The following is a 17,538-nucleotide window of genomic DNA, read 5'->3' on the forward strand; positions in this document are numbered from 1 at the left end:
CGAGGAACTAGTTGAGATAACAATAGAATCATCTATTTGATAGGTGAATTTTCAGCTGGATCCATTCCCCCATCTAGATCACTACGTGTCCCCATCTAGATCACTACGTGTCCCTCCAAACCACCAGGACAGCAGGATGCAGGAGTGCAGTGAGGAGCTGGGAATGAAGTGATGCAGGGAGGGTGTAACTATGTTTTTCAGCAACAGCACTAGTTTAGAGTGGTTGCTGAAATACAGCTTTAATTATGCAAAAAAGATGTAAAAATGATGCAAAAAGTCCTTTATTACCTGTATCTTCTTGATGTCATCTGCCGATAGCTGTCCCTCAGCCCAGAGCAGTAGCACCAACCCTCCCCAGCCTTCTTCATATGCATTTGTAGAATGAAACCTTGTTGCCTCACTGTCCATACTTGTATCTTTGTGCTTTTTTCTTTCTGATTTTGTTTCAACATACCTCTGCCATTCTTCTATCATTCTCCTCAATAATTCAGCTACTTTTCGTACGCTTTCCTCTTGTCAGTCAGAAAGGGGCTTGTGTTGTAATCAAAGACTCTCTTACTATATTTCCTGCCCTTCCTCTGCACGGGGATAACTTGAGTTTATGAGCTATCAGGGAAAACATGCAGGGATGGAAAAATCCCTGGGTTTCAAACTTCACATGCCATATTCCCTAATTTCATAAGGAAGGAAATCGTCATGAATGAAGGATGGGACTTTCTTCATCAGACAAATAGAAAAATGCTGAATCATATCAGGGCTCTCTTCGTGTTGCATGAACATAATGCAAGTGAAGGCAGGACATAGCCCATGGATGCAGCCAGCAGGACAGAAAAGGACATTTCTTCAGGCATCTTTCAGCAGTTCTGAGCTGCTCAGTACAATTTAATGTAAACAGATATTTTGCTCTGCTTCTACTCCTAATTCTCTCACTTTCTGCAAGTTCACATATACGATAGTTGAAAATCAAGAGTCGTATGTATTCTTTTCCAGGATACAATATTATTTACTCCTTATTCTTGGATGGTCACCAAATGACGTTTAAAACAATGAAGATGGTAAAAGGTCTCTTTATATGATCTTATATGGAGTTCTATAACTAGAGCTTCTTGCTGACAGGAAATGAATGCCATCCACTTCTTTGAAACACTTTTTTTTTTTTTTAATTGGCCACATGAAGCTAAATTGCATCAACATTGCTATTTTTTTCCTGCTGAAATGATTTCTGAATAAGAAGATATCTGTCAATCTCTTACAGTAAGTGATATTATAAAAGAATGAGGAATATAGATGCATAAAATTGAAAAATCAGGTTCCAGAGCTTTAACTTTGCAAAAAAAATGAAATGTTTAGGTCTGGACCTTGGTTGGAGTGAAGGATGTCTCTGGTGAGCATTAAGCAGCTAGCTAGGTTATTTGTAGTTACTTCTGAGTACCGTACGATAAATCTGTATAACACTTTTCCTAGCAAAAAAATAATGAAGTCAGGAGTTCACCTGAGGCTGATAGTGCTCTGCAAGGTTACAGCAGATGAAGACTCAGCCCATGGCCTGTTCTGCACATCCCTTGTAGCCTGGAGGGCCCATCCTTTTTGGGAGAATATTTGCCTGAAGAGATGTTTTTAGGAAAAGAAGCAAGATTTCTCCAACAAAGAAAAGATATACCACAATATACCACAACTTGGTTATGTCCAGGTCATTTATTAAGCAGTTACGGATGCCTAAAAGAGCTGTTTAGGAGTGAGAAGGAGAAGGCTGCGAGCAGCAGGGCGACCCGGCTGTAGCCCGACTCCTGCAGTGGGATGCTGACTTGGAAGGCATAACGGTCACGCAGTGTCCCTTGGCAACCTGCAGCCCTCCATCAGCCAGGGGACACGGCAGGGGGGCTGTGTTCTTAATTCTTCCATTCTTGCCTGCATCTGCTTGTGTAATTTATGGCGCACAACACATATTTTTCTTTGGAGATTCATTCTCTTCTTTATTCCAGTATTAATTCTGCTGGAAAAGGGTGGAGCAAGGAGGGGCTATCAGGCATCAAAAAGTGGAAAATAACTTCTAGCCCTTTTTCTTCTTGAATTATGACTGCACTAATGACAAGATCCTTTTAGTTTCTCTCCATTCCCTCATCCATAGCTCCATTTGCTGCTTCTTTGAAAGTCTGAGAGAGAAATATCAGGTGGTGAGCTCCTTAAGAATTAAAATGCTGCAGCAGGACTCTCATTTTCAAAATTGGTAAATGACTTGGTGTATGAAACAAATGAGCGATTGTTCTTCATGCTGCGGTGGCTGGCAGCCAGGCATCCGCGCCTGCAAGACTTCTCAGGGCTGCATTCAGAGACTGTCATCGCTGCCCCTGTTCCCTTTCCCCCTGTCCGGGGCTCTCTTGAATGCCACCACCGAGAGAAGAATGCCACGCATGGCTTCCCCGGAGGCAGATTAGTAATCCTACACCTCGCACCGGCTGGCAGAGGTGTTTTAAGAGCAGCCGCAGTCTCTCCCAAAAGCCAAATATTTTAGTACTGGATGGACCCGAACCTGCAGTTTGAGCGCCTGTGTCTGTTCAGTCCCTGAGTGATTCAGCGGCGGCTTCTTTGGTTCAAGTACATATTTTGTTGCATTTTACTTATTAAGTTTAATTATGTCAAAAGAGGAATTTCTCTTAGTGTCTGGATACACTGGCTGTGAATTTGCAGAAATAAACTGCTTGAAAAAGCATACGTAACACAAAATTGCTTTGATCACATTGCAGGCCTTGGTGTGATTGCTGAGACCAAGACAGAAAAAAGTTTCTTCCGAGCCAAGTTTTGCTCCAAAGTAAATAAAATATTTTAATTCAAAACAAAACTATAGTTACCCATAAAAACAAAAGCTACAGCTGATGCTGGAAGTTAGTGTAAAGTGATACTGAAATATGTAGGAAAGGATTGTTCCCTATTGCTTTTTTCTCAAACCAGCCAAGTTTAGATTAGCTGATGATTTAACTGCTTTTGTTCATCCCCAGATTTTTTCTAGGGATCTTGTACTGGGAAGGCAGAAATGGGCTGAGGCAGCAAAAGCCCTGGAACGACATAAGATTTCCATGTAGGTGGTCTTGGGCTCTGGCAGATATCAAAGCAATTCATGAGAGGAGTGGGCTGAATTCCCTGCTTTTTTTGTTCATACCACCCTCTCTCCATACCAGCAGCTTGGGAAAAGCTCATGGAAATCTAGTGCATTTGAACCAGTGGCATTCCTATGGTCCTACACAGAAATAATCCATGTGGCACAAATTGAATTTGGTCTTTCTTCCCCTGCCTCTTTTTGCTATTGCAAAAGACACTGGAGATGGATAAGCAAAGCATTAAGCTGGGTTAGTGGAGGTGGTACCTGGGCATGTGTCATAGTCAGAGTTAAAATCACAGGTAAATTCTCCATAGATACTTTCTGATGATTTGCTTGGTAGCACGAATTAGCTTTCTCAATAAACCTCTACCAAAAAATAAGCATGATATACAAAATTATGAAATCAAATTCAGTATTTTTTGTGGTTACCTCTTTTGACTTTTGCCATAGTTAATTTTTGACAGGTCCAAAGGAACTTTGCCATGTCATATCTGGACAAATTTCCAGTATCATAAATTACTAATTTTAGTACTTAATGGAAATACAGAAAGGGACATAAATGAGATTGTCTCACTCCCTCTAAAGTTAATATATTGAACCCATGTGGTGCTTCATCTTAAACATACATTTTTATGTGTACTTTATTATTTACATGGCTGAAAATTAATTTTCCTTGTAGGTATCAGTTCCCTTGAGAAGGCCTTAATGGCGCTGGATCTTGGGATCAGGGAAACAGTGACACAGGAGAGTGGGTAATTACGAATATCGGGTCCTATAAGGCACAAGTTCAAACAACCATTCTAGTGACTGAGGAAGGTCCTAAATGGGGCTGAGATATCTTCCCCTGCTCACAAGTGAGGTCGGAACATAGCTGACATGAACCCTTCTGTCCTTACAGGTTTCTACTTATATGTTTTACACCTTCTTGTGAATTGCTACAGTCAAATTAAAACTGTTGTTGCTGTTATTTAAGTATCTATCATTTAGAAATAATATATCTATGCTATAGTTTGTGCTAGTCATATTCTTCCATAATATAATGCAGAAGGCACAGATTTATATTGTTAGAGTTTTGCATAAATCAGACATGAAATAGTGACAAAATATGACTTAAATATATGAATAAAATAGGTCTCTGAAATATTTATTGTAATAATAAACTCTTTATAATAATAACAGAAAATAAATTTAAAAAAACCTTCAGTGATCTCAGCGCTGTGCAGGAGGCGTGCTCGTGCGGAAGGAGCCACACGAACCCTTCCCTTTTCCGTACCTGCTGAACTGGGGCTCCCCAAGGTTGAAGCGGGTGCAGGAAAGCTCCTTTTTGGGGGATGCAGGGCTGGGAATTCCCCATGGGCAGTGCCTACGTGTCAGAACCAGCCTGACCGCCCCTACGGCTCCTGCACCCCAGCAGGCAAACCGGTGTGGACCCAGCCTGTGCCAGAACGGTTTTGCCAAAAGCAGGGAAGCAATTCTCACACAAGGTGGGAATCTTGGCCCTGAGCAGCCAGACCCGAAGGAGCTCTGCTACCGGAAGGTTTCAGTCTCTACTTAGTGCTGACGCCAGCAGAAATAGGGTTGCAGAGCTGAGCTGGGGAGCTGAAAACGCTTGAGGGGTAATTCTGCTGGGTGGCAGAACGTTTCTTCATGGGATGCCACCCATCCCTGCACCTCTCCACACCAATCTCTAAGAGTACTAAAGTCTCAGAAACATTGCTGTTCCCATCAGCACAGATTGCATGGAAGGTAGAAAAGGAGTTGCTTTCCCGTGTATTTTTAGTGTATATTGCCTCTCATCAGATTAGTGACATAATATTATATCTGTGGACATAACAAGTCTGCAGTTGGCTGTTAGATATATTAAAGTGCATGGAACCTAACTTCCTACAATATCTTATAAAAATAAAGGGAATTCTGCTGCAAATACTATGCTTGAAAGTACTTCGTAGTAAACTGTATAAATAATATCCTCAGTGTCTGTGGGCAGGACAGTCTAATGGTTAGCATGCTCAGCTGGCAGTTACTCCATTTTGACTGTCACTGGCTTGCACCTTCTTCTTTCCCCTCTTCTGGCTGTGTCATGCGTTTCATCTCATTTTCCACCTATGTAAAATAAAGACACTATTTAGTTCAAAAGGATGATGCAAGTTTGAAAGCACCACCATATGCTGAGCTCTCTCCTGTCTTTGAATGGAAGGAGTCATAGATGTGCACTGCAGTATTCTTTACATCATCTAGGCGTTCTTCCAGTGTTTACAAATTAAACAATTTGCAAAGCAATATTTTTTTTTCTGGGTATGATTAAGAGTACTCTTAATAATTTTACAGAAAATCACACAATTCGAGTATGTCATTTGAAGCAACGTGATGTGTACAGATGTAAAGTAACGTATTTTCATTTGGATTGTAAGTCATGCCTACCTTTGATGGTTTCATCATACATTTGTTATATTGTATTTTTAATGTGCTCAGACTGTGCTTGTGTAATGGTGATTCTCCCCTTATATCCCCTCTTCCCGCATGTATGAAGTGTGCTTTGTAGTGACATTCATGAAGGCCCCTGCTGGGGCTGGAACAGTGGAGTCCTGCTATTTAGGAGGAACGATTATTCCAGCGGCTGAAGTGTTTTCATAAAGGCGGCTAGGAGGCAAGGCCCTTTTTCCTTTCCTACAGAATAATAGGAAAGGAAATCCTTACGGGAGCCTATGGGGCACCTTGACAGAGAGCCCCATTCTAATACCTAGAGATAGTCTGCTGGTGAGCAAAAACCTCTTTTGAAGAATGAGGGTAATTTATTCACCCCATGAAAGTCTCTTAAACAAACAAAACCCTCTGTACTTTCTGCTGCTTACCCAAGAGAGAAAGGGGAAAATGCAAAGGAAGGGGAAAAAAAGCCACAGGTCTCTAAACCAGGATTTAAGCAGATGCCAGGCAGCTAAAACCAAGCTCCCCCCACTGCCAAATGGCTATCTCATCCTGAAAGTGCCTAAAACTCCCCAGATCCATCGAGTCTGGATGGACCCCCCAGCTGCCCCCTCGGCGGTGGGGAGACCCACGGCCACACGCAGCATCGCCTGCTGGCCAGCTCGCCCACGCTCCCCCCAAGCGCCCGGGATGCTCGCCTTGGCCTTCCCCTGTCCGTAATTACGCAGGCAGAAGTACACGTTTGGTACCTTATGCTTTGGATTTTAGTCTGGGGCCAGGCACCTGAAGGGCAAGTATTGCAGAACTTAAGCTTTTTATTGGATGAAGCCTCTGACTCATGGAGGAAAAACAAAACCTGAACGAATGTACAATTTAAAGCCTTCCAGGCTTAAGCAGAGATTGACTGCTAAATTAAGCAAGATTATAAACACTGAAATGAGCACTTAAGTCTTAAATTGAAGCTGAAACATTACAGAGCTGAATTCCACTCCCTTTAATCATGTTGCAGCAAATGTGGTCAAATGATTTCTGAAAAGCTTGAGGGGCTCTTCAAAAGTTAGTCGCAGTAAAATAGATGCTATAATTATATCCCTTGATAAATCTGAGTGAAATCAGCACTTGCAGATGGTGCTAGATACTTTGCACAGTGAAGTTTGCTCTACTTACAAAATAGATTCAGCGTGAGCAGCCGCAGTCCCAGCTTTGCCGATTCGTTTGGTGAACGTGCAGTATGCAGACCTGAAGGAGAAACCCTTCAGCCTCTGTGGCCAGCTGAGCATTCGCTTCTTCTCAGCTCTGCAAAGAGGGTCCAGTAAATCCTGACTCCGTTGGTACTTCTGCACAGTGGCTTTGCCACTGAGAACCAAATGCCAGTGCCGCTTTCTTAGCAAGGGCCAACTTCTTCTGCAAGGGAGCTCCCTGGGGCAACAGCACCCTGCCCAGACCAAGAAGCCGCTTAGAGCACAAGTGCCAAAAGCAGACTGTTTCACCAAATGGTGAAAATAGCCAGACGCTGGTCAATGGCAGTGCCAAGTGAAGACTTATGATGCTGTTGTATTCTGGGGGCAAGGGTTATATTACTCTTCTGGGCATATACAACGACCCAGAAGAGTCACTTTTCAAAAGCCCTTCTCTGCCCACCAGCTGGAATGTGCTTGCAATGGGCTTTTTCTCTAAGCATGATTTCTAATTACCTGGGAATAAAATGTATAATCGCTTTCCACTCTTTCAGCGGGCTCTAAAAGGATGCTGTAACTTGCACTGCTTTGTTTCATGCTGACATTGTGACTGGGACAACTTGATCTTCGTCTGAGAATATACTTATTATAATAATATACAGTTCTATACAGTTGAGAGTGACATTACAATACTTCTGGTGTGAAACCACTACAGCATGGTTTTGGTATTTATTAGTAATTCAAAATAAATAGAAATAAAAAAGGAACAGGAATATATCAAACAGGAAAATTCTTTGACTACAGCATATAAATGGGCAGTGAAAACAAATTTTCTTTATCCTAAAATTGAAATACTACATCCTGAAAATTCTCCTAGCAATGTGTAAAAGCTCTTTTGTTCTCACTTACCAAACAGTTATTTGTACTATGCTGCTGAATACAAACAAAACTTAAATCATTAGTTACAAAATACAGCACCCAAAATGTGATGCCGTACAATTTTAACACTCTCAACAATAAGCATGCACAAACGTACAATAAATCTCCTCCAAATACATCAGTCCCAGGATACTCATCAGGATCATACATTCTCCTTTATATAATGTCACATTTTCCAATGCACTGGCTTGGATCTGTACAAATGATTAAAGCTATAGTTTACCAAAAAATGGACTATAAAAAGAAATGCTTTCTTTGTTTAGCTGTACCACCAGAATTCCCACAGACACTTTAGTGAATCTTTCAGGTCTGTTGTTCCATTGTTCACACAGCTAGATTTAATTTCTTTTTCATTTTGAGGTTTGTGGTGCAACTTAGTGTAATAAGATTGTAACAGGTCTTGAAATCATTGCAATTAAATCATGATACTGTTTTCCTTTTCTAACCCTTGCCCCCAGAATACAACAGCATCATAACAACAACTAGAGGCTTGAACTGACATCGCTTTATGTCACCCCACTGAGCTGATTTTCACAGCGTGGTGAGCTGGTAGGCTTCACAGAGGCTTCACTTCACACCTTCACAACAAATTTCACTGGGTAATCAATTTTAAGATTTTGCATATTTTGCCTTCCTTTAACAATGCTGTGCTCATATCAGGTTTATATTTGATTTTCTAAGTGGCTTTTAATTTTACCTATCTGTAGTGGAGCTGTATTGCGCCTTTTTGTCCTTTCTTCTGCTTTTCTAGGCATTGTAAAAGTCGTTGGGTCCTTGCCTCTCTTACCTTCATAGCACTAGCACTTTGTTGTAGATTATCTCATTGACAACATGTTTTTTCCCGCAGAAATAAAACTTTTGGATATTCTTTTTCATTTAATCCGTATAGTACTGGAATCACTACAGACATATATGGAAACAGTTTTGGCATTAAGATCATACCCCACAGTAAGATTTCATAGAATTATTTACCAAAATGTGGACAAGGAGCTCATGACCTGTAACATGGACATCTTATACAGAACACATCAATGAAGTTAAATCTGTCTCTAGTTAGTGGAGAATTAGCATATCAAAACACTTCTCAGGCTCAAAAAGAATAACCTAACTACGGCAATAATGTTTTGAAATGAAGGATATTCTTAATTTGTATTAAAACTAAACAGCACTTTTCTAGTATTGTAAGAGATCTGCCAAAAATCCCATGTGTGTATGTGTGTGTGTTTACATTTTTTTAAAACAATACCATATTTTGGAAGAGCTTGATGGATTATGCATGAAAAGGTCATGAGAAAACCTAAGGGATCAGTATGAATTTTAAAGAGCAGAAAGAATCAGGGCTCATTTAAAACATTAAGGAAGCCTATTGCCTTTAGTATTTTTTAGTCATTTTCCCTTCTGTTTTTTAATTGTTTTATAATTAAGCTACTATAAATTTTCTCTCTTCTGTAGCCTGCAGCAATAGCATGCAGTTGTTTTAGTCAGATACAAGTTAAGCACCATCGGGCTGGGTAAGGGCTTGTGTTGGAGATCTGTTCAACTCCACCACTGTCGGCACTGGCAATTCAATAGGGAGTAGTTTTCACTCTGCTTTAAAATGGAACTGATATCTCCGCCCAATTTTATAGCGTATTCTTGTGTTAGCACCCCCATGCTTTAGTGGCTGGTGGAAAGACTCTCAGGTACTGAACTCATGCCTTTAAGTGGATCCTCATGACGGAACCGCCCGGCACAAAGCTCCTTAAAAGACCGAGACCAGAAGACCCACTTTGTTAAATGCTTTGCAGTATTTCAGTATGAAAGGCCCTATAAACATGCAATATATTATTTTCTTGTGTCTCTAGAAGAGCTTGAAATAAAAATGGGTTTCAGGCATTGCACACTGCAGCATCTCAAACCCAGAAATTTAAGCCAATAATGTCTAACATAATTTCATGATATTACTAAGCACTAGTTTTGTACCAGTACCCTGATATCACCATGAATGGATGCTGTATCTGCAGCTAAATTAGAAAAAATATTTAAAACAGTTCAAATTACTGTACTATCATATAATAGAAAAGTGTACAGATGGTAGCAGTCTGCAAACTAAATAATTAAAACTATACACTGTTGTCATAACAAATTAAGGGACGCATCATTGCTTTTTAATTTTTTGTAAGAGAATACCAATTACAGTATTATCTTGATGACTATATCCTGTACCCAGCTGCATTACCGCTGAAACCAGTGCAGGAGGTGAGCTGCAACTGCAGGCAGACAGCAGCTTTGGCAGAAGCCCCAGGAGGCTGAGATGCAGCAGCAGCAAGCGCAGTGCTCGTGCCGCAAGGAGGGATGCTGAGGCCGCCTGTCGGGTTGACAGGTCGTACCCGCGCAAAATACTCAAAAACTTCGCGGATATTCTGACCGGCACCAGAAACTTGAAAGGGGCTGGGGGTCCTTGATCAGCCTTAATGTTCAGAACCGCTCCCAGGTATGCCTGCAGGGCCCTTGCCTCCCGGGGAAGCGCGGCGGTGCCGTGCGCTCCCGCGGGGACGCTGTTTCAACGCCGCGCAGCGCGGCGCAGCGCGGCGCAGCGCAGCGCAGCCGCCCGCGGCCCCGCCCCCGCGCCCGCGGCCCCGCCCCCGCCCCGAGGCCCCGCCCCGCGGGCCCGCCCCTCGCCGGCGCGGCGGAGCGAGCGGTCGCCATGGCAACTGCGTGAGGCAGGCAGCAGGCCGCCGGCCCGCGCCGCCGCCGCCGCCGCGCCTCAGTGTGCGGCAGAGCGGGAGCCAGGCAGCCGCCGGCGGGGCAGGCCGGAGCGCCGCGGCAGCATGGAGGACGGCTTCTCCAGCTACGGCAGCCTCTACGACACCTCCTCGCTGCTCCACTTCTGCAACGGTAAGGCCGGGCGGCCGCCGCCCCGCGGCTGCCCGGCGGCAGGCGGCGCAGCCCGCGGCGAGCGCCGGGGCCTGCGGCGGCGGCGGCGGCGGCGGCGGCGGCGGCGGCGGCGGCGGGGGAAACCTCCCTGCCGCCCCGCTGCAGCGGGAGACCCGCCAGGCGCTGGGGCCGGCGTCGCTCGGCAGGAACTTCTCGTGCGTCTCGTTCGCGGAAAAAAACACATATATGCGCGCGCGCGCGTGTTTTCTATGCACATATTTGTGTGCGTGTGTCGCTGTGTGTCTGTACACACCCGTGCGCGCGTCTGTCCGTGCGCGCGTGCATCTGCCTCCGGCGAGGAGCTGCTGCCGCAAGACGCGCGCTCGCCCCGCGGCGCGTCTCTGCTGCGCGGCGGCATCGCCCCGCTCCGTCCGCGGCCGCGGCCCGCCGAGGGCCCCGGCGCCCGGCAGCGGGCGGGACGCGGCCGGCGCAGGTGTCCGTCCCCCGCGGGGCGCCGCGCCGCGGCCTCGGCGCCTTTCCTCGCCCAGAGGGTTCCCACCTGGGCGAAGGACGCTCTCAGGTTACAGGCCCTCTTTGGCGTTAAGGTAGTGGGTCTGTAGTTGCTGCGTTTTTTCCTCTTTTTTTAAATAGGGTTTATTCACATTGTGGTGTCGGCTGGATGGCCAGGCTGACTGGCAACGGCATTATGAAAAAGCAGGAAGAAGGAAGTCAGGAATTGCCAGTATCATCAGAGGAAATATTGGCAAGCTTGGCTTGCAGAAGATTTAGAATTATTTAGCTAGCTGTTGTTTGTTGATATTTGGGAGGGAAAGACATCTGGTGTACTAAAAACACAGAGTTCTTCAATACAAACTTCAGAATCAAAATAAGGTATTTTGAGATTTTGCTTTTAGCAGCAAAATTGTGAGCATTTGTAATCTCATGTTTCATCAAAATTCATTTGCAGATCTCCCATTCCTCCAGATTTTAGTAGTGGTCTGGCTTTCCACTGCTATCTGAACAGCTGGAGTCAGGTTAATATTAAATTGCTTTATGACAGCAACTGCATCAACATAGCTGCCTCCTCTCTTGGAAAAAAAATGAAGATGATAAATTTTACATGATTTTCTTTGTGGTGTGGGTTATGGTTAGCAGAATATTCTAATACATCTGGACATCTTGAGATTGTGGGAGTGATTTTTTTTTCAGAACATAAGGAATACTGTGTATGAGCTGTGCATTGTGTTGTGATGCAGTATCTTCAGAGCTCTTTGAAATAGAAAACTGTGACTATGCACGGGGGTTGTACGCTAATACCAGATGCCTGTTTTGCCTAAACTTAACAAATATTTTATTGTAAGTATTTTAAAAAAGGAAACGTAGCAATTTCTTTCAAAGTTTATATTTCAATCAGTTCTTAAGCAAGCTGTCTTCCCACCAAAATCTCTAGACTTAGCTTTTGAAATATTCATGATAGTAGTATACATGTGGGAACAGTGGTAGTAACAGTGCTCTTTCTGAGTAGTTTGAATAAACAGAGTATTTTATACCTGAGAACTGTCACTTATGTTTATTTTGTAAATCTGAACAAGATATTATGCCTTATATACAACATAAATGCATACTGCATTTTACATAGATTTTAAAATCTCAGTTAATCCTTAAGTGTTAAGTTCAAACATGTAATACTGAAGAGATCACTTGACTAATTAAGTTCGAACATGTAATACTGAAGAGATCACTTGACTAATTAAGTCATATAATCGTAGATTGTAAGCTCAAGAAATTATTGCAAACTTGTATTATTCTGTGTTTATGAAAAAAAGTTGTTTGATTCAGAAGCCTTTCCTTTTAAGAGTTGGCCTTCAGTGAGACTAAATTATATGAGATGAATAAGAACAAGAGAACTAGGCCTTTGAAAACTGCCTAGAGGTGATCAGATATCTCACACAGACACACATGACCCATGAGTAAAAAAGTGCAGCTGGAGGATGCTAGTGAGAGTTCTGAGGTTAAAAGAGGAAAAGAAAATTGCTTTAAGGGAGGTGGAAAGCTCTTGCCCTCCCGTAAGAATTACGGCAGGTGACTTGTAGGCTGCGCATGTGAAGCTGCACAGGCTCAGGGCAGCTAGCAAGCTCTTGGCTGGGCACAAGAACCACTGCGGCTTCTCCCATTTCCCCTTCCCTTCTCCTTATGCTGGGCAGGTGGCAGCTGCACGAGGGCAGAGGATGCTGGAAGGGACTGAGAGGAGCCTGGCCGCAGTGGAAAGGAAGAGAGAGCATTGGGCAGAAGTGCAGGGGCAAATTTACCCCAACCCTCCCCATCTCCCTGGGAAGGACTCTGGTTTCAGGAGAATTTGAGTCATTTTTTTCTTTTCTTTATTCATTCATACACACGTATAGTCTGCATGATCTTCCAGTAATGGGCTTTTGTGACTTGTAATGCATGAAATCATGATAAATAGTGAAAGAAGGGAGAGAAGAAAGAGAGGAGGAAAACATGCTCATTTTGAATTGCATATCTAAAAATCTGGGACAGATATTTAGCACAGCTAGTTCAAAGACACCTACTTTCTGTAAAATACAACCGTATTTCACAGAACATTAAGAGAGGGTTGGCGTTTGAGAACTGCTGTGTTAGTGAATGCAAGTGTCTATCAGAGATAGCATCAAACCAAGGAAAACAAACTTGCATACTGAATTTAGGCAAGTTATTTCACTCTCATTGCTTTAGTTTCGTTGCTTGTAAACTCAGAGGAAAGAGTACGTACCTCTGTAGAGGAGGTTATTGTAGTAATCTGGTATCTTCCTGAGGACAGTCTCACAGAATCATAGAATCAGTAAGGTTGGAAGGGACCTCTGGAGATCATCTAGTCCAATTTCCCCACTCGGCAGGGTCACCTAGAGCATGTTAGACAGGGTTGCATCCAGGCAGGCCTTGAAGATCTCCACAGAAGAAGACTCCACAACCTCTGGGCAACCTGTTCCAGTGCTTCATCACTCTCACAGTGAAGAAATTCCCCCTCACGGTCAGGCGGAACTTCCTGTGCTTCAATTTCTACCCATTGCCTCTTGTCCTGTCACACGGGACAACAGTCTCTTCAGATTGCCTGAAGTACTTTGCTAGTTGATGCGCCTTTTGTTTCTATGCTTGGCTTTTTTTTTTTTTTTTTTTTTTTTTTTTTTTTTTTTAATAAGACACTAAAATAACTCCTATTAATGCATGTCTGTGGATGATTCTCAAATTGCATCTCACTATCCAGATAATAAAGAATGTTGCTGGTTTTAGTTTGCATGTTTAAAAGGAGAACTTGCATAATATTAATCATGCCTCATTATAGATACCTGGTATCTCTGGTTTTAATGTAATTTTTATATAATTGTGAAAGAAAGCCATTACGTTTATCTGCAATTAATCACTGTTTTAGTAATCTATTCTCTAAAATGAAAGTAGAAGTGGTAGAATATTAATAAGTAATTTGGTATCCAAGTTTGTAGTATCTGCTTATGAATTGATAAAGAGAACCATGCTGGACATGAAACTATAGAAGAAGGCAAATGCTGGGATTGCCTGGCTCACCTTGCCTGCAGCTGATTTATTGAGCCACAAAAGTGATCAGTAGTGATCATAGGCAGGTCAGGGAGGCATGTAGCACGTGGGCTGAGGTTCGTGGATCCTTGGATGACAATTTCCTATCCATTTGCAGTTATGACTGTAACATGGTCTGCAGTACGCTAGTGGCTGTGAGCATGGTTATTAGCTACGTAGGATATAAAGGATGAAATCTGTGCTTCTGAAAAATGCCTGTGTGGACTTGGAGAAGGGAGTGAGAATGTGTCTTTGATTCATTTACAAGTTGTGGCACCTTTTCAATATTCTTTTCTTGACTAGTAAGAAAATTGTAACTGTCAAATAGTCATTTCTGCCACCATGGATATCTTGGCTGATGGAAACTTCAGATTTAGAATATATGGGTGAAACAGTGAAAACATGTAAAACTAACATTTTTTTTCCGTGATAAAACTGATTGCTATTGTAAAGAATTCTCTTCTTTCCCATTTGACTCTCACACCTCCTCTCCCTAACTTCTGAAAACGTATCCAGTTACTCTATTCCTACAGCTGGACCGAAATTGCACAATATAGTCTGGATTAGGGAACTGACAATGGTACGCTGAGCCTTTTCATTTTCAGGTCAGTAGTTCAACTCTGTCAAGGGTTAGAAGAAGAGGGTGTAATTTGTCTTCCTGTGATCGCTTCCTAGGCATAATGCAAAATGAAATTGGATTTAGTTTGGTTCTCATTGGACAGATTAATACTCTGGGGGGGAGGGGCAGAGGGAGAAAGATGTTGCAAACATTTTAATAGCATTATTCATGTGTGTTGTTTTTTCTCTACAGCATAACAACTGAGTAAGACAGACATACCAGACTTTCCCATGATTCATCTCTAGGCCCATTCTCTCCAGGGAAGCAGCACGTTTTGACCTCATGTGGAGAAACCTGCACAAAGTTTCTGTCTGTTTGGTAGAGCAGAAAAGATTTTTATTAGCCAGAGATAGTTGGAGATTGTTTCTTCTTCCCCCCCCCCCTTTTATCAGGATTGTGTCTAGCTTTTACAGTTGGACTCCTAAATGTAAAGCTGGACTGAGCTCTATATTAAATGTCTGTTTTTCACAATTTTGAAGCTACATGGAATATAAGATGACTTTTGATCAAATAATAATACTTGTTTCTACTCCATGTAAAAGATTGTTTCTTGAGTTCCCAAGTTACTTCATAATTCCTTTAGTTACAAGAATGGTTTATAAATTAAAAATAGTATCTGTAAGTTTTCAGAACTTGCAGATTTTTCTTCTATTGTGGAAAAAAGGGGAGGAGTGGCATACAGAAACACATTTTTTTTTATTTGTGTAGTAATTAACTGCAGAATAAATCAGTTCACTATGGAATAAAAATAACTTGCTATAATGGACACTTTCACAATATATTTTGTTAGACTCGTTAAAGCTCAAGCTGTTATTTTTAATGAGACTGTGTAAGTTAGCTGTTTACAGATCATGAATTATTATAGCTCATTTAGTCATGGAGAGTATTAATTGTAGTTGCTGGAATTTTGTTGTTTGGCTTGTTTTTTTTAACTAAACTTTTAAAAACAAATACCAAGAAAATAGAAACCAGACATGAGAATTCTTCACTGTCAGTCAAGCCTCAATAGAGAATGTGTGTCAGAGTTAGTAGTACGGTGAGAAACTACAAGTATCAAGTATTTTATCATGAATAAAACAACATACAGAATTGTAAATTAAAGCATTGAGCTCTCAACAGAAAAACATGATTTATCTGATCTTCAAGGAGTTTTAAAAATTTACTAGTACTTTATAAAGCTGATAAAATATATTTTTAAAGTTCTAATTAAGAATATCAAAATTCAGATTCTTTTATTGGAGCTTAAACCACATGCAAACAATTCAAATCAGGATTAAAATTATAATCAATTATTAACAAGTGAATGTTATGCCAGTCAGTGGCTTATATTATAATAGGTTTTATCCAGACTTTACTCCTGTTTCTCCTTTCCTCAGAAATTCAAGCTGCAGTTTTTCAAGTTGATGCTGTAGTTCGGTTGTCATGAGAAATTTTGTTAAGCCGTAATGGAGATCTTGTCTTTTGATCATTAAAATCTTAAGGAAGATGTGAAGGAATAAATAGGAAGGAAGCTTGAAATGTAGTAGTGTGACTCTATTTTTTTTAATTGAGGTGTTTGTTTGCAGATCACACTTAAGGTACCGTGCAAGTTTGGAGGGAATACAGAGGGAACTTTGGATGATGCTGTTAATCTTCTATGAAACAAAATTTAAAATGCTCATCCATTACATTATTAAAATGTGGAAGTAGCTCCCTGAGGATTTTTAGGGAGATGGGGTGGGGATAATGATATGTTAACATGATTTCACTAAATTAATTCTTTGGGAAGTAATTAAGTGAGATTGCCCACACTCCATTACTTCCAAAGAGTAAAATCTGACATGGTCCATCATTTTCTTGTCTTGCTTTGAAGCGACTGATTATTAAATAAGTATAATATGTTTGTTTGAAAACTGGAATTAGAGATCTCTAATAATGTTATGGACATTGTAGAATATAGATACCAATTGCCTTTTTGAATTTTAAATCTGAAATAAACACCTCATAGTGATAAAGTGTTTGTATTTATTAATAGCATAGGCACTGAATTTGATTATAGACTTATGTTAGTCACTTGTAAACAGGGGAGAAGAAATTTTGTGTTTTCAGAAGTAACCTATCTGCTTTTTAAGAATCTTGTATTTCAAGGAAACTTGATATTTTCAGTAATGTTCTCTTTTTCTTAAAGATATGATGAAAACCAAAAAAGAAGCAGGAACAGCTTGTGAGATTTCCAAGTGTAGCTATTGCAGGCAGAGTTAGGATGGGCTGGATAGTGATGAGTTAGAAGCTAAGTCTGGGATTTCCCTGAGCTTGTGGAAGGTTGTTCTAGCCTGAGGTCAGCAGCATTAGGGACACCTTTTTATTTTGTTTCTTTCTTTCTCAGAAGAAATCATTCCGAAATCCAAGAAAGAAGCAGACAGACAATCAGTTTCATGTTTATCCTATGTTTACATAAAAACAAATGTTGCTTCCTTTCCCCTTCCCTTTCCAGCATTTCCAAACTACACGCACATGCACACACACAGACCTGTTACTGGCTGGAAGGAATCCTTCAAATTCCCAAATGTCCATACTGCTTTAAATAGTCTGCAACGTCTGGCAGATGAGTCCTCCCTCTGACCTGAGGTCGGCCAGTTGTGCTTAACAGGTTATGTGACATGGTCCTACCTACCATTGCCCAAAGACTTGTGCCCTGGCAGCGGACGGTGTGTTGGAAGTGAGTGAGGTCCGGAGCAAGCTGGGTGGTCTGGCGAGGTTGCTCAGGCCACGGGGGCAAAAGGGTCTTTATCTAAACTGATAACAACCTTATGGGCAGTAGCACGTCTGGAGTCAGTATCTCCATTTCAGTGTTAAAG

The 17,538-nt window shown here is 41.8% G+C and overlaps 1 protein-coding gene across 6 annotated transcripts in view; it reads left to right on the forward strand.

The window, feature by feature from the left end:
- Window positions 1-17,538, forward strand: part of EML1 (EMAP like 1) — a 125,451-nt gene that overhangs the window by 35,540 nt on the left and 72,373 nt on the right. For 3 of the 6 annotated variants that reach the window (XM_062576458.1, XM_062576460.1, XM_062576461.1), the window contains exon 1: window positions 10,368-10,515. The exons of 2 other annotated variants lie outside the window; for them this stretch is intronic. In XM_062576458.1, coding sequence (XP_062432442.1) covers window positions 10,449-10,515 — 67 coding nt within the window. In that variant the 5' untranslated portion in view covers window positions 10,368-10,448. Of the gene's footprint in view, window positions 1-10,366; window positions 10,516-17,538 lie in introns of those variants that run through there. One more of the 6 variants, XM_062576457.1, reaches the window with a different exon arrangement.

The sequence above is a fragment of the Rhea pennata genome, chromosome 5 (genome assembly GCF_028389875.1).
Source record: "Rhea pennata isolate bPtePen1 chromosome 5, bPtePen1.pri, whole genome shotgun sequence".
Taxonomy (NCBI): domain Eukaryota; kingdom Metazoa; phylum Chordata; class Aves; order Rheiformes; family Rheidae; genus Rhea; species Rhea pennata.